General features: G+C 42.1%; 1 protein-coding gene across 2 annotated transcripts in view; it reads left to right on the top strand.

Annotated features, from left to right (window-relative positions):
• Window positions 1-11,150, top strand: part of LOC306864204 (solute carrier family 12 member 2-like) — a 59,829-nt gene extending 48,679 nt beyond the window's left edge. For both annotated transcript variants that reach the window (XM_079408028.1, XM_079408029.1), the window contains 5 exons: window positions 2,282-2,393; window positions 2,907-2,993; window positions 6,754-6,889; window positions 8,290-8,357; window positions 8,534-11,150. In XM_079408028.1, coding sequence (XP_079264154.1) covers window positions 2,282-2,393; window positions 2,907-2,993; window positions 6,754-6,889; window positions 8,290-8,357; window positions 8,534-8,669 — 539 coding nt within the window. In that variant the 3' untranslated portion in view covers window positions 8,670-11,150. The remainder of the gene's footprint in view (window positions 1-2,281; window positions 2,394-2,906; window positions 2,994-6,753; window positions 6,890-8,289; window positions 8,358-8,533) is intronic.
• Window positions 11,151-20,675: the final 9,525 nt, after the last annotated feature.

Below are 20,675 nucleotides of genomic sequence, written 5' to 3'. Positions count from 1 at the left end.
AGCTATTTTAATTTCGTAGCAGCTGGTTTGTGTAGTTTCTTCATGTTTAGTTTTTGTTTGTTTTTTTTACAAATTTTATAGTTATTAATTATTTTAAAAACCATATAACCATGGTAATGAAGACCATGGTTTTACTTCTTGTGACCACCATCCTACTAATACTCGTAAGTTAAACTCTGAATACTTCTTTCTCTTTAGATGTTTAGTTCTAATGAATTTTAATTGAAGTAAAATGTTAATTCAATAAGGGCCTGATTGAAGATAAATATCAGTGTCTTATATAAATTAGGTACATATTATTTACAAACAATAAAGTTCTTAAAGGGAGATTCCCCCAAAAATGAGAACTGTCATCATTTCCTCACCCTCATATCATTCCAAACCTGTAAGAGTTTCTTTCTTCTGTGGAACATAATTTGAGAAATTCACGGAAATAAAAATGGTTTGGCAACATTCTACAAAATCTTTTGTGTTCAACAGAAGAATGTAAGTCATACAGGTTTGGAATGATATGAGGGTGAGGAAATGATGACAATCAAGTGCTTTTCTGTGTGACAAAAAGCATTAAGTTTGTTGCATTTGTCGTGAATTGAGTAATATCTATCGTTTCTGTCTTGGGTCATAGGGCCTTCAATTGGAGTAAATAAATGAATAAAACATCACCCCAAACGTTATTTTACATTTTACGATCGTAACTCATTTTTTTGTCATGATAATGATACATGTACACTATATGGACAAAAGTATTGGAACACCCCCTTCTTTAGAACAGAAAAAGGCACTTCCAAAACTGTTAACGAAGATGGAAACATAATTCATGTATTTAAAAATGTATTTCCATCTCTGTTGCAACAGTTTTGGAAGTTTCTAACATGACTGTACCCATATGTACAAGTCTTTGGTGTTTGGTGATGAGTTCTTGCCTCAAGCATTTAAAGTCACTCCAGAGGTTTCTGCAGACCAGTCAAGTTCTTCCACACTGCCTCTGTGTATAAGGCAAGGTTCAAAAAGAAATGACTTATTGAGTCAATGTCATGTTAGAATAGAAAAAGGTCCTGTCTTAACTTGCTATAAAATTAGAAGCACACAATATCACTATATGCTAAAACATTAAGATTGGTGCTCATGGAAATTACTAAAATAGTCGAACCTGTTGAATAGAAGGGGTGCCAATACTTTTGTCCATATAGTGTATGTCAGTCTTGTGCTTTGCCATACAATTTATTATTTTTAGCAATGAAATTTCAGTTTTTTTCTAACAAAAAGTGACAGCAGCCTAATAAACCTGCTGCTGTAAAGACCTAATGCACATATTCAGTATACTGACACGTCTGATATCGGTCACCCGTTCAGTCATTTCAGACATATCTGGCTGTTTACACATGAATACATGTTTTTACTGTGGCCACTTGTTTGTGAGCTGTGAAGAGGACTCTTGTTCTCAGTGCTCCTCCGTGTGACAGACAGCTCTCTGTCTCTCTCTCTCTCTCTCTCTCTCTCTCTCTCTCTCTCTCTCTCTCTCTCTCTCTCTCTCTCTCTCTCTCTCTCTCTCTCTCTCTCTCTCGGAGAGCACATAAAACCTGTCAGACAGCATACGAGTGCTGAGCTCTCCTCTCACTTCAGCGCTTTACAATCACTTACACATTTGAACTGACAAGACTTAAAAAAACAAGTACAAATGGTTATCTTTTGCCAAGTGCCAATTCTGTAGCTGTCCTGAGTGTCTTTCACGCTGAGAAACGCCTGCTGTCGAGTTCTGACAGCACAGTATTTCTGTTTTAAACACACTTTTCATCACACTAGCTAACTTATTAAATATGTCCATATACTTTATTATCTTTGAATGATGTGCTTCTGGGTGGGATGCAGATGAGTGTGGAGGTTTGAGGCTGTTTTAGACGCGAGCGTCAGTGTCTTGAGGGCGATGTGAGCAGAAGGCCAGAGCTTCCTGTTTTACAAGGCAAATCTCTATGAGCTCTTGTCTTCCTCTATTTAACTTTATAGCTTTTAAAGCGGCTATAAGACAGCGTTGTGTTAGTTCTCATGCTTCTCATGACAGCAGTGAAGTGGCTCTGCAGCATTTCATCTGCTCTTACGTCACAGCTGTCAGTGTTTAAGGCCTTTCCTTCAGGAACTTGCCTCTAGTTATGATGTTTATATTGCTATCTGTTATTTCATGTTTGGTACAGTACATGTGATTTATACTACTGCAACAGTGATGCATCCTCTGCTGCTAGACCAGGCTGATTCTTGTTTGTAATCTGTACCTCATCTGCGTCAGGTCTGACTCTACTGATCCCCTATCTGATCACCAACAAGAAGAAATGGAAGGACTGTAAGATCCGCGTCTTCATCGGAGGCAAGATCAACCGAATCGACCATGACCGCAGAGTGTACGTACTGCAGCCGTAATACAATTAAATAATGCTGTAATGACTCTGTTTCAGAATTATAGCTGAAGGAAAAAATTTAGACAATGCCAAAACATATGTAGCCTGCCCTGGGCTCTCGGACAGTTGAGATGAGCCGGACTGTGGATGGTATTAGTATGCCAGGTCTCTCTCTCACGCTCGCACTGAATGCACGTGGAGGTATTGTGTGTGTGTGTGAGACACAAATGTTTCCCATTGTCCTCCGCAGCTGCTGCCAGAGCCTTTGTTAGCTATAATTAGACGTGTTCCAGCAGCGAGGTCTTCATAGAAAGCGTGAGCATGTTCAGCTGCACGTGTGTAGATTCAGTTTCATGGGTCTGTGAGCCGCTGGATCCTCCAGTCGTCTGCACAAAACATTTCAGGAGCATTTGAGGAACCGTATAATTGTTCAATGCAAGGAGGCAGTGGTTAATATTTATCAGGCAATAATAAATAATGCATGCAATATGTAATGAGACTCTGTTCTGTCCTTAGCATGGCCACATTGCTCAGCAAGTTCAGGATCGATTTCTCTGACATCACGGTCCTGGGTGATATCAACACGAAGCCCAACTCCGAGGGGTATGAACACACCACACTAATCTCATTACATGAGCTCCCTCCTCAACACTGCTGCACGGTTAATTGTTTGTGGAATGGGCTAGTTTTGCATTTTGCATAATCATTCATTTGTTAGCTAAAAGCATGGGAAAATCCATTCAGAAATACATAATAATTCTTAGAAAAATCTGAATGTACTCAGTTTAGTTTTAACCATGGCTGGATGATGTGCACAGACAATGCCTGGCAGTTACTTAGAAAACCTCTGAGCAAGTATCCGCTTCCACAGAGTTCAGAAGAGGCGCGTGACCTGTCTGCCACAGATCACAGTTTAACACCTGATTTCATAACTCTCGATCTTCTGTTTGACGTCAGTGATCGATTAAAAAACATTAGATCATTTTGAAATGGCTCCATGATTTGGATCAGGATTCCCACCCCGATTATCAGAATCAGAATCAGAATGAGCTTTATTGGCCAAGTATGTTTACACATACAAGGAATGTGTTATAGTGACAGAAGCTCCACAGTGCAACAGAAGGACAGTAACAGGACAGGACACAGGTAATGAAACAAAATAACAGGAAATAGCCAATAACCAATGTACAAAGCAGCAAAAAAAAAAAAAAAATACACAATATACAATATATAATATAGGCGACTATGTATGTACAGGTCAAGTATGATGTGCAAATTAGAAATGAGAAAATAAAATAAAATAAGTGAGTGTGGTGAATGGATAATGAATTAGTTGTGTGTTCTACGTTTATTTATTGAGTGTTCATGAGATGGATTGACTGAGGGAAGAAGCTGTTCCTGTGTCTGGTCGTTCTGGTGCTCAGAGCTCTGTAGCGTCGACCAGACGGTAACAGTTCAAAGAGGGAGTGTGCTGGATGTGAGGGGTCCAGAGTGATTTTACCAGCCCTTTTGCTCACTCTGGATGAGTACAGTTCTTGGAGAGTGGGGAGGGTTGTACCAATGATTCGCTCAGCAGTCCGGACTACCCTCCGTAGTCTTCTGAGGTCAGATTTGGTAGCTGAGCTGAACCAGACAGTTATTGAAGTGCAGAGGATGGATTCAATGATGGCAGAGTAGAACTGTTTCAGTAAGTCCTGTGGCAGGTTGAACTTCCTCAGCTGGCGAAGAAAGTACAACCTCTGCTGGGCCTTCCTGACAATGGAGTCTATGTGAATATCCCACTTCAGGTCCTGAGAGATGGTGGTGCCCAGGAATCTGAATGACTCCACTGCAGTCACAGTGCTGTTCATGATGGTGAGTGGGGGGAGAGCAGGGGGGTTTCTCCTGAAGTCCACGATCATCTCCACAGTTTTGAGCGTGTTAAGCTCCAGGTTGTTGAGACTGCACCAGACAGCCAGCTCCTTAACCTCTTGTCTGTAAGCAGACTCGTCACCGTCCTGGATGAGGCCGATCAGTTTGGTGTCGTCTGCAAACTTCAGGAGCTTGACAGAGGGGTCTTTAGATGTGCAGTCGTTGGTGTAGAGGGAGAAGAGCAGTGGGGAGAGTACGCAGCCCTGAGGAGCTCCAGTGCTGATGGTTCGAGTGCTGGATGTGAATTTGCCAAGCTTTACTAACTGCTGTCTGTCTGTCAGGAAGCTGTTGATCCACTGGCAGACGGAGGTGGGGACGGAGAGCTGAGTTAGTTTATTTTGAAGGGTTTCCGGGATAATGGTGTTAAAAGCAGAGCTGAAGTCCACAAACAGGATCCTCACATAAGTCCCTGGTCTGTCCAGATGCTGCAGGATGAAGTGCAGTCCCATGTTGACTGCATCATCCACAGACCTGTTTGCGCTGTAGGCAAACTGCAGGGGGTCCAGTAAGGGTCCAGTGATGTCCTTCAGATGAGCCAGAACCAGTCTTTCGAATGATTTCATGGCTACAGACGTTAGTGCCACAGGTCTGTAGTCATTAAGTCCAGTAATTTTGTGTTTCTTTGGGACGGGGATGATGGTGGAGCGTTTGAAGCATGAGGGGACTTCACACAGCTCCAGTGATCTGTTGAAGATCTGTGTGAAGATGGGGGCCAGCTGCTCAGCACAGATTTTTAGGCAGGCTGGTGACACACCATCTGGACCAGGTGCTTTCCGTCTTTTGTTCTTCCTGAAGACCTGGCACACATCGTCTTCGCTGATCTGAATTGTAGATGTGGGGGAGAGAGGGGTTGCTGGAGGTGTGAATGGTTGTGTGGAGGGGTGTTCTGGGCGGGTGTGGGGTGATCGTTCAAAACGACAAAAGAACTCGTTTAAGTCGTCTGCCAGGTGTTGATTCTCCAGAGTGCTGGGGGGTGGTGTTTTGTAGCTGGTGATGTCCTTTAATCCTAGCCACACTGAAGCCGGATCGCTGGAAGAGAATTTGTTCCTGAGCTTGTCAGAATAATTCCTCTTTGCCGCTCTGATCTCCTTTTCCAGTGTGTATTTGGCCTGTTTGTACAAGACTTTATCCCCCTTTCTGTGAGCATCTTCTTTGGCCTGACGGAGCTGTCTGAGTTTGGCAGTGAACCATGGTTTGTCATTGTTGTAGAATAGATGAGTCCTGGTAGGAATGCACATGTCCTCACAGAAACTGATATAAGATGTTACAGTCTCTGTGAGCTCGTCCAGGTCATTTGCCGCAGCTTCAAAAACAGTCCAATCAGTCAGGTCGAAACAGGCTTGTAAATCCCGCTCTGTTTCGTTAGTCCATCTTTTAACAGATCTTAATACAGGCTTCGCAGACTTAAGTTTCTGCCTGTAGGATGGAATAAGATGAACCAAACAGTGATCAGAGAGTCCTAAAGCTGCTCGTGGAACCGAGTGATATGAATCCTTTATTGCTGTGTAACAGTGATCCAATATATTACTGTCTCTGGTGGGACATGTGATGTGCTGTCTGTATTTTGGCAGTTCACGGGAGAGATTTGCTTTATTAAAGTCCCCGAGAATGATTAAAACAGAGTCCGGGTGTTGTTGTTCACTCTCTGTGATCAGATCAGTGAGTTTCTGTAGAGCTGTGGTCACGTGCGCTTGCGGTGGAATGTAAACACTCACGAGAATGAACGAGCAGAACTCCCGCGGCGAATAGAACGGCTTGCAGTTAATGAAGAGGGTTTCTAGATCTGAACAGCACATCTTCTTTAACACAGTTACATCTGTACACCACCTCTCATTGATGTAAAAGCACGTCCCGCTGCCGTGCGATTTCCCCGTTGATTCTGTGTCCCGATCTGCTCTGATCAGCTGGTAATTAGGCAGATGGATCGCGCTGTCCGGTATGTCGCCATTCAACCAGGTTTCCGTGAAACATAGAGCAGCAGAGTTAGAAAAGTCCTTGTTTGTCCGGGAGAGCAGAAGGAGTTCGTCCGTTTTGTTGGGTAGAGAGCGGAGATTCGCCAGATGGATGCTAGGTAACGCCGTTCTAAATCCGCGCTGACGAAGCTTCACGAGCGCGCCGGCTCTCTTTCCCCGTCTGCGCCTCCTGTAGTGTTTGACCAGAGCTACGGCTCCGCCAACTACAATGTCCAGCAAAACGTCAGAAAAATCAAAAACCGGTAGAAGATTTTGTGGTGTGTTCTGCCGAATGTTCAGCAGATCATCCCTGGTAAAGCTGATCTTATTTGAAAAACAAAAAACAGGAAAAACAAACAAAAACAATACAAACACTGAGGAGCAACGCACAATAGCTGCCATCAGCGGCGCCATTTTGTCCATTTTCACTATTAGCATGTTTCTGAGGGAAGGTTCCACTTCAGCGTTCTCAGCACTGACCTCTTGTGTTTGTTGTTCAGTTTGACAGAGTTTGCTCAGATGATCGAGCCATATAAGCTGAGAGAAGATGACATGGAGCAGGAAGCTGCTGAGAAGCTGAAGAGCGAAGAGCCCTGGAGAATCACAGACAATGAGCTGGAGCTCTACAAAGCCAAGGTCTCAACACACACCTCCAGTCACATTCATTCATGAAGCACATTAAAGATGATCGATCAAAGCAGAGATGCTGAGAAAGCACAGCACATGAGTACAGGAGCTCTCACGCTGGTATGGGATTTGATTAGAGTAATTTCCAGGTCTGAATAAGCTTGGAAAAAAAGAAAACGAGTATAGAGGAATATTTGTGTTTCCAGACTATTGCCTCCATTCTGTTCTCTAAAATATAAAACGGCTTTTCTAAAACTAAATTGATCATACAAGCAGAGTGTTTTTGTGGTGTTTGGAGCCATGGAGCCAGTGCAGAAACAACAGAATTTGCATTATGCACAACGGTTTGTCTTTACCATAAGCGAGTCTCTTTTAAGCTTCGCTAAATCAATGAGTGTGAGCCTTTGCTTCACAACCAGACAAAGGGACTCTTCATCATCTATTACCAAATAAACCTACTCTATAAATTTAAAAACATTGTTGCTGGGCAAAATATGTGAACCTCTCGGATGATCATTTGAGGAAGGCATTTCAGTTATTAGGATAAAAACCAGGAGCGTGTTCATCAGGTCCTGTCCCACTGAAAGAGCATCAGCCTGGCTCTTCTCTCAGTCTGGCCCTCGTCACACAATGATGAGCAGTTCAGCAGTTCAGTGTTGTTCTTGCAGCACCTTTAAATGCTAGTGTTGATGTTGCTTGTTTAATCAAAACATGCAGTGCAATGTAAAGCAACACTGAGGCACATTGTGCTGTTAGAAATACACTCCTCATTGGCAATTTTGCCAAAACAGAAATCATGATCACTTAACAGAATAAATTATATATTATAAGACATTAGTGACTTAGTTCAAAATCATACATCTCTAATGTAAATCCTTTAAAATCAATGGTAAAATCTTAAACTGCTCTCCGAACTGACTCCTATAGGATTTAAATATCTCACTTTTTCATTTGAGTAATGGTTTAGAAAAGAGCATAAAGTTGGCTGTTTGCCAAGAGAGGACACAAAAAAGGACCCAAAATTGAGCCCTGTGGTACCCCACAAGTGATGAATGCAAAGTTTTAAAGATGAGTACAGAACCAGGGGAAGTAGCACATTGCTGTGAGTTCTGTTGAAGAGCAGAGTGATTGAGCGTATCCAACAGCACCAGAGCAGCACACGATTCTCACTGAGGTCATGTTTGCTCAGGGCTGATGGCTCTACGGCTGCTCTGTCTTTTGACAAAATGTCACTCTTTCTGCTAAGTCCAAGACTAGCTAGACACCTTCATTTCACTCCACTGAGTCATGAGCAATGTAGATGCTCTGTTTCCGGTTTCCAAATGCTTGTCTGTAGAGCTCGTTTTCTCAGCTGCTAACAGATACAGAGACTTCAGTCTTCCTGTTAATTGATTTGTTTGTTTCCTCAGAGTAACCGTCAGATCCGACTGAACGAGCTGTTGAAGGAGCACTCGAGCACAGCCAACCTCATCGTCATGTAAGTTACAGACACCAGTGACTCTTAAAGACTGTCACTTACTGCCACCTACTGGTCAAGTGCTGTGACTGTCAGAGAGAGACTGTTATATCACACTGCTCAGTGTGTCCTGAGAGTGAAGTGATGTTTGAGAGGTGTTTCCAGCCAGCTCTGATATTGTGTTTGTGGTGTAACAGGAGCATGCCGCTGGCCAGGAAAGGAGCCGTCTCCAGCGCTCTTTACATGGCCTGGCTGGACACACTATCCAAAGACCTGCCGCCCATCCTCTTGGTGCGCGGGAACCATCAGAGCGTCCTCACCTTCTACTCGTAGAGCGCTCTCCGACGAGCACAGCACCTCAGACTGATGATGATGATGACCATGATGATTTTAATGATGCTGATAGACGTTTCTCACAGAGCTGAAACAAACGGACTCCATGCCGCAGCGCTCTACAGGAAAGATCATCGTTTGGCGGTTTCTATTGTCCTCAGCTCACAGGTTTCTGAGCACACGTTGTTACACTGATTGTTGTTATCATTGTTATCATTACTATGACTGTCACAACTTTTTGAGTTGTGGATTTTTTTTTTTTTCCCTCTCTTTTATAATTTGCTCTTGATGAAGCAATAATCACCTCATTTCTTATTTTCTCACTTTGAAGAAAAACACGATTCTTTGCAACACTTTTTATAGCCTTGTGGATGTGCCTTCCTGTGCAATCAGATTAAATTCTTAAACTTTTCCCTGACTGGTGATTTATAACGAAATAGATGTAGGCTGCTTGTTTTTATTGGGTTTTAAATGTACATCTTCCTTGATTTTATCACATTTTAACGCGAGTGGACTGAGGTTTCCACCGTGCCGCATTTGAAAACACTTTTTCACTTTTTTGTAGACAGATTTTTTCCGTTTGTTTTCTTTGTTTCCTTCAGAGTTTTACGTCTTCCTTTTAAGCATTGAATGAGTTGTGGAGTTTAGCGCAGCGTCCCTCCGTGTTCAATGATCGACCTGAACTACAGGGTGATTTACAATCATCTTTCAAGTAGTCTGATGTAAAAAAGTCCTAACTTTAACAGAACTATATTAGTTTTCCCTAGCGTGCAGTCGAGTGGATTTTGGTGTGATGGAGAGAGGCTGATGAGTGTCGTCTGAAAGGATCGGACAGCTCTTTCTCCTTCAGACAAACTAATAATCAACCAAATAAGAGCGAAGCCCTTAAATCACAGATCCTGCTACAGACCAGACCTTTGCCTTAACAGATGAGGGGATGATTGTTTTTACTCTCTGGCTTGTTGATCGACTGAAGCAGAATGTTCTCCAGACCAGAAAGTCCTCCCATCTTCACACTCTGTCCGTGTTATAAAGCAGTCTGGAGTTGTAGATGGAGGTCGGGCTGTTTCAGTGCGTTTCACCGGAGATCTCGAGATGTGTTAGTGTGTGGATTGAAGCTGTAAGAATGTATTTGGTGCTGAATGAAACGGATGTGTTCCTCTATGCAGATGGACTGCGTGCGACTCGTTGAAATCGTGCATCTAAACTCAGGATTGAGTGCCGGGTTCATCGTTAGCGTTGGAGACTCGCTCGGTTTTTCTTCAGAGCCGTGGAGAAACCGATGCGGATTCGCTCTGTTCTGTTCCTGAATGTTTGTCCGGTTGACTCTTGTGATTGAATGCTGGGATGTTTGTCGTATGGCCCATCATGCCTTAGTTTCGAGCTATAGCTAAGCGGAGTGTTGGTGCGTTAGCCTCATGGGTAAGTGTTTGCGTGTCCATCGCGTTCTGGCTGAATATGGCGCGTCCAGGTCTTGGTTTCGTCACGCTTTGACTTTGTTTCTAACACTAGTTTTGCTCACAGGCTCGGTCTGTTGTGCTGTCACAGGCCCTGCCGTCTGTGTACCTGAGAAATACTCCACGTGATATAGTTAGAATGAATATATTATTCATATTTATAGTTCTCAATATAAAGTAGTATTTAAAGTACGCTGCATGTGAGTGACGCTGACGGTACAGTCTTACCTGTTCTGTGTTTGTATGTTAGTGTGGCCACAGCACTCGTCACCGGACCACGACTAAATCACCTGTTCTCTTGAATGATTAAGATACTTGTATATTATATGTAGATCTAGAGAAGAGTGTTTCTCCCTGATCTAGCTGCAGCTGTAGGTTTCCGTTCGGTGAGGAGCTGTAAAAGCACCTCTCTGGTGTTTCTGGAGAAGCTTTTCTTTGTCCTCGGCATGTCATGGCGTTTCTCATCCTGCAGATTGTGTTGCCAAAGTCTGTTTCATGCTCTCTCGTTAGCTTATTGCTGCGTGTCCAAACGAGTTCCCACATCGAGGTCAGCCAGTTCCAGCTCTAGTTCACACTATACTTCCTTACCAACTTGTAAATATCATTTAACCTAACCAGATGAATCAAAGGAGTGGAATAATAACAGCAAATTACTATGAGAAATATATTTATTTCAGGGGTTTTTTCTTTTCTTTCTTGTTACAGTAGTTTTATGTGAATTATTTTTCTTTAGTTGTTTGGGTTTAGTCAGCAGGTTCTCATCTTTGGTCTCATTTTTCAGTGTTTGGTCACATTTCTATCTTTTATATGCCTTTTAAAGATGTGTCTTGAGCAGTGGTTTGAGTTTCCTGCTGAACCGTGAGGTGGATCTGATCGACGGATGGCGCTGGAACACTAATGTTTTGATATACTGTACTGTTATTTGTCACATGTATGCTTTTTTCTAACATTTTAACGGTTAAGGGTATCAATGCTTTGTACATCTTTATTGCAATATATAAATAAAGTGAAATGATAATCAGTTTCTGTTGGTGGTGCGCATCTCTCCATTCAGTCTGTACAGTGCATGCTAAAGCACTAGCTACTGTAGTTTACCGTTAGTATGGTGATGTATACTTTCATCCAAACTAGTGTCTTAGTCCACTCAAGCTCACTGGAGGGACTGAACCTGCTTCAGAAATCATGGATCAATTATACCGTCATCAAGTTAATTGACACTTTCACAATGATGAATAAAGAAGAAGATTTTCAGCTGTTAATTGAAATCTCTACTGTATGCTGTTCTTGTCAAGTAATACAGGTTTTTAGTCATTTGTCCTATGTACCTGTAATCACATTTTCTAAGTTATACAGCATGAAATAAGTGCTCAGAATATTTGCCTAATAATTCTTACATGTAAAGCCTTTGCATCTCAAAAAGTTTGGTTTACATTTTTTTTTTTTTTTAACAGTTCTCATTTGGCAACCATTTGTGTACTGTATATCTGAAAAAATGGTTGAATGTTTCAGCATTATTGCTGTTATTTCCCTGACTGTGATGCAATCCATATTATATAAAGCGTTATAAAAAGGACTGGCACTAGGTTTCATGCAGGAACAGCAGTGCCGTTCAGTCAAGAAGACGGAGTTAATGAGGCGAGAGTTGAGCAGGTCTGAGAATCTACACCACAAGGTTTAATAAAAGATTTCACAAGTCAGAAAACTTCATATCAGGAGAACCATCGTACTGGACTCGATCCAGTGGAGAAGAATGAAATGTTTTGCAGTAAGACTGTATAAAGAGAAGTGTGTATTGCTATTATGATGTAAACATGGTTTATGAGGACACCTCTGATATGGAATTTGAAAGGCTTCAAAACAAACGGTTTTATTGAAATTGAAAATATGGTAAAAGTTTTGTATGAGGGTTAAGGGATAGCAAATATGATCAGATCTGTGTGTGAGAACACTACTGGTCAGGCATTTAAAGCTAGATGACCATCGGCCCCTATACTCTTAAATATGGACGTTCTCGAGTGCACTCATTCAATCCCACAATGCACTGCAAAAACGAATATGCAACTAATGTACACTCAACGGCTTATGGCTAGAGAATACCCATAGTACAGTGCGAGTCCCCACTGAATGAATCATCCATCCAGGTGCAAACACGGAGGACCATCAGAGACTCCGGCCACCCGAGCCATGGCCTGTTTTCACCAGCAGTGCTCACCCCAGCAGACTGAACTGAACTCCTGCCAGTAACACCTCTTATATCACTTACACTGACTGGACTCTGAATCAGTTATTCTGCTTCAGATTGCACTAATGTGATTATTGTGCTTATTGTTTTCATAACACGTTCTCTGGGTAGTATAACATTTACCATATACTGTTCTCTTGTATTGAGTCCGTGTGTGTTATATATTCAATATGTTTGCACAAAAGACTTTCGCCAGCTGTACCCTTGTGTTCATGGTATTGTGATAAAGTGATTGGATTTGAATTGGTCATGTCTTTTGTTCGTCAGTTGTACTGTAGTGTGATGGAAGTCATGGAAGAATAAGATTATGATAGAGACATGGACAAGCAAGAGGAAGAAAACCAGGAGAGCTCTGATGAGGAAACTGAATGTGATTCTGTGATGCTCAGGACCTTTCTATGAAGAACAAAACAGCTGAGTGTCTGTGACAGCAGAATCTGTAGAGAACACTCACACGTGTATCAGTAAACATGAAGCACAGACAAAAGTCACAAACTTTGATTATTTCTCTCTCCCACAAACACAACCCAACAGTTACACGTTCTCAGATCCTTCATTGCAGAAACACAAATCCAGAAACTCGTACTCTCACATGTTGTGCTATTATTGCTGCAGTGAATCTGGATAGAAACACATTCACACACCTGCAGTATCTGAATTCCTGCAATGAGATTTGCACACTTGTACAATATTTACTTATTTCCCTCAGATGCTTTTTCGAGCACAAACACAAGTACATAAGGACAACTGCTTGAATCTGCTGCTAGAGTCTTAACGCTGTTTTTCACCTGCAGATGACTAGTTTCTCCCTTCAGAACCACATATCTGTACAGATGCACAATCACTTTTGCTCCATTTGTCAGAGACAACAGAGCACTCTTCAGAGATCAGAGGATTTCAGACAATCAGAAGAGAGGAAAAAACTTCTTCCGGAGCGGAGAGCGGCAAACAATAAAGGTTTTTTCTTTCTTCTTCTGAAATAACTCACTGTTATACTGTACAGTATATTTGTTTATAGTTTAAATATTAAATGGGTTTAGCTCCAACCCTGATAAAACTCACCTACCTGTATCCTTCTAGTAGTGCAGTGTTGGGAACTAGATACTAGTAACTTAGCTACTGTAATAATATTACATTTTGCTGTAACTAGTAGTAGAATCAGAATGAGCTTTATTGGCCAAGTATGTTTACACATACAAGGAATTTGTTATAGTGACAGAAGCTCCACAGTGCAACAGAAAGACAGTAACAGGACAGGACACAGATAATGAAACAAAATAACAAGAAATAGCCAATAACCAATGTACAAAGCAGCAAAAAAAAAAAAAAACACAATATATAATATAGGCGACTATGTATGTACAGGTCAAGTATGATGTGCAAATTAGAAATGAGAAAAATAAAATAAGTGAGTGTGGTGAATGGATAATGTATTATAGTTGTGTGTTCCACGTTTATTTATTGAGTGTTCATGAGATGGATTGCCTGAGGGAAGAAAGTGTTCCTGTGTCTGGTCGTTCTGGTGCACAGAGCTCTGTAGCGTCGACCAGACAGTAACAGTTCAAAGAGGGAGTGTGCTGGATGTGAGGGGTCCAGAGTGATTTTACCAGCCCTTTTGCTCACTCTGGATAAGTACAGTTCTTGGAGAGTGGGGAGGGTTGTACCAATGATTCGCTCAGCAGTCCGGACTACCCTCCGTAGTCTTCTGAGGTCAGATTTGGTCGCTGAGCTGAACCAGACAGTTATTGAAGTGCAGAGGATGGATTCAATGATGGCGGAGTAGAACTGTTTCAGTAAGTCCTGTGGCAGGTTGAACTTCCTCAGCTGGCAAAGAAAGTACAACCTCTGCTGGGCCTTCCTGACAATGGAGTCAATGTGAATATCCCACTTCAGGTCCTGAGAGATGGTGGTGCCCAGGAATCTGAATGATGAATTACATCCCTCTGATCAGCATGTGCTACATTATATTACTATAATTAAACATCTTTTTGAAAAATCTAACATTTCTTACAAACTTATGTGATTTGATCAAATACATAATGAAATATGTAATGGAGAACTTACAATTAGCTTAAAGCTGCACGTGACAATTAATGAGATTGATAGTGACATTCAAGTAGAAGTGTTGTATTAATCACTATTGAGTGTTTGTAATAACTTCTGACTGCGATCCAATGTGGATTTTGGTCAAATGATGAGGCAGAAATATGTTATTAGTAACATTCTAGAATAGTTCTATGTGTAAGATACACAGTTACAACTTCTGTGGGGCTTGAAGAAACAGTAATGTAACTAGTAGTGTAACTAATTACTGTTGCCAGAAAGTAAAAATATTACTTTTGAAAGGAGTAACTAGTAATGAGTAATATATTGCAACGCACTCTGCTCGGCCGGGCGGAAGTGCTCACAGGCGGCGCCGAGATCGTAAACAAAGGCGGGGGAAGCGTGGAGGACTAAGAGCTAAGCTAAAGCTAACACCGCACCGGCTCTCTTTACCCAGCATTTTCCTCGCTAATGTGCGGTCATTGGTGAACAAAATGGATGAGATACGACTTCGCATCACCCATAGTAAGAAACTTTTGGACTGCAATGTCGTGGTTTTCACTGAAACATGGCTACATAGCGACATACCCAATAATGCTATTGATCTAACCGGACGCTACACGCTCCGAGCAGATAGAACGGCAGATGACTCCGGCAAGACCAGAGGCGGAGGATTGTGCATTTATGTAAACAAAGCTTGGTGTACGAACTCTGACATTGTTGGAAAACACTGCTCACCTAACCTAGAGTTTCTCATGGTTAAGTGTAGACCTTTCTATCTGCCGCGGGAGTTCACTTCCACCATCATAACTGCAGCCTATATTCCCCCGGATGCTAATGCCAAGCTTGCTATGAACGAACTGCATGCGGCCATTAGTAAACAACAGACTGTACACCCGGAAGCTGCATTTATTGTTGCGGGTGATTTTAATCACTCCAACTTAAAGACAGTGCTCCCCAAATTCCATCAGCATGTCTCCTGCCACACTAGAGGAGAACAAACTTTGGATCATGTTTACACAAACATCGCTGGAGCTTACATCGCGACTCCCCTCCCCCACCTCGGACAGTCTGATCACCTTTCTTTGTTTCTCACCCCCAAGTATTCACCCCTCATCAACCGTGTGAAGCCATCAGTGAAGACCATCAAAGTGTGGCCAATGGGAGCAGAGTCTGTACTTCAGGACAAGTTTCAACACACAGACTGGAGTATGTTTGCTTCTCAGGCTGCCAGTGGCTCTCACACGGACATTGACATCTATACCACCTCTGTACTGGACTACATCAATACCTCCATTGACAGTGTCACAACAGAGAAACAGATCACAACGTACCCTAATCAGAAGCCATGGATGAACAAGGAAGTGCGGCTCTTGCTGAAAGCCCGCAACACTGCTTTCAGATCAGATGACGCTCAGGCCTACAGCATATCCAGGGCTAACCTGAAGAGGGGCATCAAGAAGGCCAAGCACTGCTACAAGCTAAAGGTAGAGGAGCATTTTTCCAACTCTGACCCCCGGCGCATGTGGCAGGGCATCCAGGTCATCAGTGACTACAAGCCATGCAACTCCACTCCAATGGTCACAGACGTCTCCTTCCTTAACGAGCTAAATGACTTTTATGCTCGCTTTGACAACAACAACAAGGAGACAGCCACCAAGATCACACTCTCAGGAGACCATCAGACCCTCAAACTCACCTCCACAGATGTCTGCACAGCATTGAGCCGGATCAACGCATACAAGGCTGCTGGCCCCGACGGCATTCCTGGACGTGTGCTCAGGATATGTGCAGAGCAGCTCGCAGGGGTCTTCACAGACATTTTCAACCTGTCACTCACCCAAGCAATGGTGCCAACATGCTTTAAGTCCACATCCATTGTGCCAGTGCCGAAACACTCCTCCCCAACGTGCCTGAATGACTACAGCCCCGTAGCACTCACACCCATTATTATGAAGTGCTTTGAGCGACTGGTCCTGGCACACCTCAAGAACTGCCTCCCACCCACACTGGACCCACACCAATTTGCCTATAGAAGCAATAGAAGCACTGAGGATGCAGTAGGCACAGTACTGCACTCGGTACTCACACACCTGGAAAACAACAACACATATGCACGGATATTATTTGTTGATTTCAGCTCAGCATTCAACACCGTCATTCCCTCCAAGCTGACCACTAAACTTGGAGACTTGGGTGTTAACACCTCCCTTTGCAGCTGGATTATGGACTTTCTGACCAACAGACCTCAGCATGTTAGGTCAGGCCTCACCTGCTCCACCACCATCACACTCAACACCGGCGTACCACAGGGCTGTGTGCTGAGCCCATTTCTCTACTCCCTCTACACCCATGACTGCAGGCCTGTGCATGGATCCAACTCCATCATCAAGTTTGCTGACGACACCACAGTGATTGGCCTCATTAGAGACAACGATGAGACTGCCTACAGGGAGGAGGTACAGCACCTGGCTGCATGGTGTGCTGACAATAGCCTGCTCCTCAACACCAGCAAGACAAAGGAACTTATTGTGGACTTCAGGAAGAAGAAAAGTGGAACGCATGACCCCATCCACATTAACGGGATGGTTGTTGAACGTGTCTCCAGCTTCAAGTTCCTGGGAACCCACATCTCGGAGGACCTGACCTGGACCACCAACACATCCAGCCTAGTCAAGAAGGCTCACCAACGCCTCTTCTTCCTTAGGACACTGAAGAAGAACCACCTGTCTCCAACCATCCAGCGGAACTTCTACCGGTGTGCAATTGAAAGCATCCTGACCAACTGCATCACAGTCTGGTATGGGAACTGCTCAGCTGCTGACCGCAAGGCACTACAGAGGGTGGTGAAAACCGCCCAACGCATCACAGGGACACCACTCCCTGCCATTGAGGACATCCAGAGAAAACGCTGTTTACGTCGAGCTCGCGGCATTCTTAAGGACTCCTCTCACCCAGACCATAGACTGTTTAACTTACTGCCCTCTGGGAGGCGCTTCAGGAGCCTCCGAACAAGGACAAGCAGACTCAGGAACAGCTTTTCCCTACAGCTGTTTCCCTACTAAACTCTGCCCAATGATACCCCCCTCACACACCACTACAAACTCTTCACCCCTCCCCATCATTAAATCGATTAAAAAAAACAAAAAAAAACAACCAATCTACACTGAGTACTATGTACTGTAAATTTTTATTTCTATGCACTTTCAATGTTCATTGCACTAGTGTTTATATATCTTAATTTATAGCTTATTCATATCCATTTGTAATTATTTTCATAGTTTTTGCTCATAGTGTACATACATTTACTGCACAATCCATCTGTATAGTATGTTCATATCACCCATCTGTATATCATACTGATAGTATTTAAAAACTTGTAAATTATGTCCATAGTACTACTGCCTTATCTGTATATTTCTGTACATATGTAACACATTGTAGGCACTGTATATCCTGTACCTCTGCTTATTGCACTTCTGGTTAGATGCTAACTGCATTTCGTTGCCCTGTACCTTACATGTGCAATGACAATAAAGTTGAATCTAATCTAATCTAATCTAATCTAATCTAATCTAATTGCATTATTTGAGTAACTAGCCCAACACTGGTCCTAATGAAGTTAACTGGTAGAGGTGTGTTTGATCAGGGTTAAAGCTGAACTACAGGACAGTCCCTCCAGTACCAAGTTTGCCCTTCCCTGCTTCAACTCACAGAGGCTTCATAAAACATAAACCAGTTAATTACATACTGTAGATAATTATGAGTCCCCCATCACCTCAGTCCCCAGGGGACTGTATCTGCAGCATGGCAAAACAGACTTCACAGAAATAAAATAGTTTGTGTTGTTGTGTTAAATTTCAGTAATTTTGGCAAAGTTGTTCTCTGATGAGAAACACCACAAGGGCATTCAGGCTGATGCTTTGTCTTTGCGCACTCTTTCCAGAAATCCATCTGATCTGTGACTCTGAATGGCATTTGGTGCCACCAGTGTTGATTCTCATGAACCTGCAAGCACAAGAAAAATAAATCAAACAAGTGTTTACAGAATTTGCCCTAAGTGCCAGATTTGTGCTGTATGCACTTTGAGATTAATTAAAAATACGATATACTCTCTGAACGCACCTACAAGGAAGGTGCATAATTAGTTGATAATCCATCACAAATCATTAAATTTATAATCCATTCCTTATAATGCATTCCTGTAGATCAAAGTCAAGTCACCATTATTTTATATAGTGCTTTTTACAATGCAGACTGTCAAAGCAGCTTTACAGAATTAAACAGGGAAATAGTGTGTCGTTCTCCTCTGGCCGGATGAAACCAGCTGTTTAATTCTAGGCTGCAGCAGAATCAGATTGTGCAGAGGACTCTTCTGGTTCCTGTGGTCTTGTCACGATGGCCGTCTTTGAGACAGGGGCTGCGTCTGAAACCGGCTACTCAATGAGTAGGTACTTATTTTCAAGAAGTACTTAACGAGCGCTAAAAGAGTACGTACTCTACAGCCAAATCTCGTTGAGTATGAATGAGATCTGCCATGTTGACGTTATCATGTGATCTATGACGTTATAACAAGCACAAAAACAAAAGATATGAGCGACAGGTTTAATTCATCTATCTGTAAATATTTTGATGCTGATGAAATTTGCTAATTTTTGGTCTTGTTGAAGAAACGGCTGCCCTTATGATTGTAGTATAACCAACAACTTGTGGGTGTAAGTTTTTATATTTTTAACTCAACTAATATAATCCTACAGTTTAACCCTTAAAGAAATTATTTTTTATTACAAAAAACCAAAATCGTTCATCCACATGCAAAACTGGCTTATATCTCCTTTGTTTTCCTCTTTTTCTTGTTGAATGTCTCTCTGTTTCATCCCTGAGGCTTATAAATAACAAAAACAAATGCAATTTTAATGCGTTATGATTATATTAATTTCATGATTATTCAAATATATTTAATCTTTTTGTCCCGGTGTATATAATCTCATACTATGATGTACGCAAACCAATTCATTTTCTTTCTTTTTTTTGTGTCATTATGATTGTTCATTGTATACTACCATCTTTCCCTGAGCTTGTATGTTCTGCAGTAATAATAAATAATAATAAAAATAAAATAAGAGCGACAGGCGCACAAACATCTCAAAGCATCAATAAATCCACAACCCTACCTAGCATGTTTTCCTCCATGCGTCAATCAGCTGCTCAAAGATCTTACCTTTGGAGAGGATTGTTGATTTTACTCCACAAATGTAAATATTACTACTTAGAAATTAAGATTCCTTCAGAATGCATTGGTTGCCCAACACTTATGAACAATAATAATGATAAATGCTGACCAATAATTAATGATATTTTTTAGTAAAACAAGCTAAATGTAATTTGCTTTTTCATATGCCATAGCTATGCATGACTGTACTCTAGACAAATGCAGCCAAGGTGAATACATCTCAATTTTCAGTCAAGTAATGAATTAATGCATATGTTAATGAAACAATTATATTTTATTTACTGACAACAGGAAACATGAACAAATGAGTAAAATGTAAATAAAAGTAACCATGACAATAAATAAACCAGTCAACAACACATGAAAAAGCTTTATTCTAACAATCATGTATTTACAGGCAGTGACCCACATCCTACTGCATCTCAACACGGCTGAGCCAGTTCTGCAGCATTATTCTGATGAAGACCACCGTGTCCTGCTTAACCTGTCTCTGCCGTCCATCACGTCCCTCACTGCTGCAGTCAGGCTTTATATTTGTGTTTTTCCCACAAATCCCGCTGTCAGCTGCTCCAGCACAAAAGCTCTGCCTCAAATGCACAGAAATCAAGAATCAGAAAAGCGCTGTAACAGCTTAGTTTGAAATTACAATCATTAAAATAAACGAAACCTTAATGTAGAAAGTATCCCCCCGAAACATGGACTTAACCGAACACCCCCATCATTCAGACTGAAATGGACTGTTCAAAAAGTTCGCGCTCGGGTTTGCTAGGTGACGGAGCGGAAAAGTGAGTGGTAGAACACCGAGAGTTCGGCTGTGCATTATATAGTTTAGAGAGGAAACGAGTGAATTATATCTTCAAAGTGTACATCGATTGTGCGTCACGATAACCACACAATATTCATGCACAATCAATAAACAAGATTTGAAGCAGTTACTGGACTGAGACATTGTTATCCTGACCCACAACTCGTAGCCGTCAGCCTATATAAAACAGTCAGACAAAAAAGAGAAATTACATGGTCCTTCGAGC

This window comes from Barbus barbus (genome assembly GCF_936440315.1).
Source record: "Barbus barbus genome assembly, chromosome: 45".
NCBI classification, from domain to species: domain Eukaryota; kingdom Metazoa; phylum Chordata; class Actinopteri; order Cypriniformes; family Cyprinidae; genus Barbus; species Barbus barbus.
The sequence above is the reverse complement of the archived record's forward strand: the minus strand, read 5'-3'. Positions and strand labels throughout refer to the sequence as shown.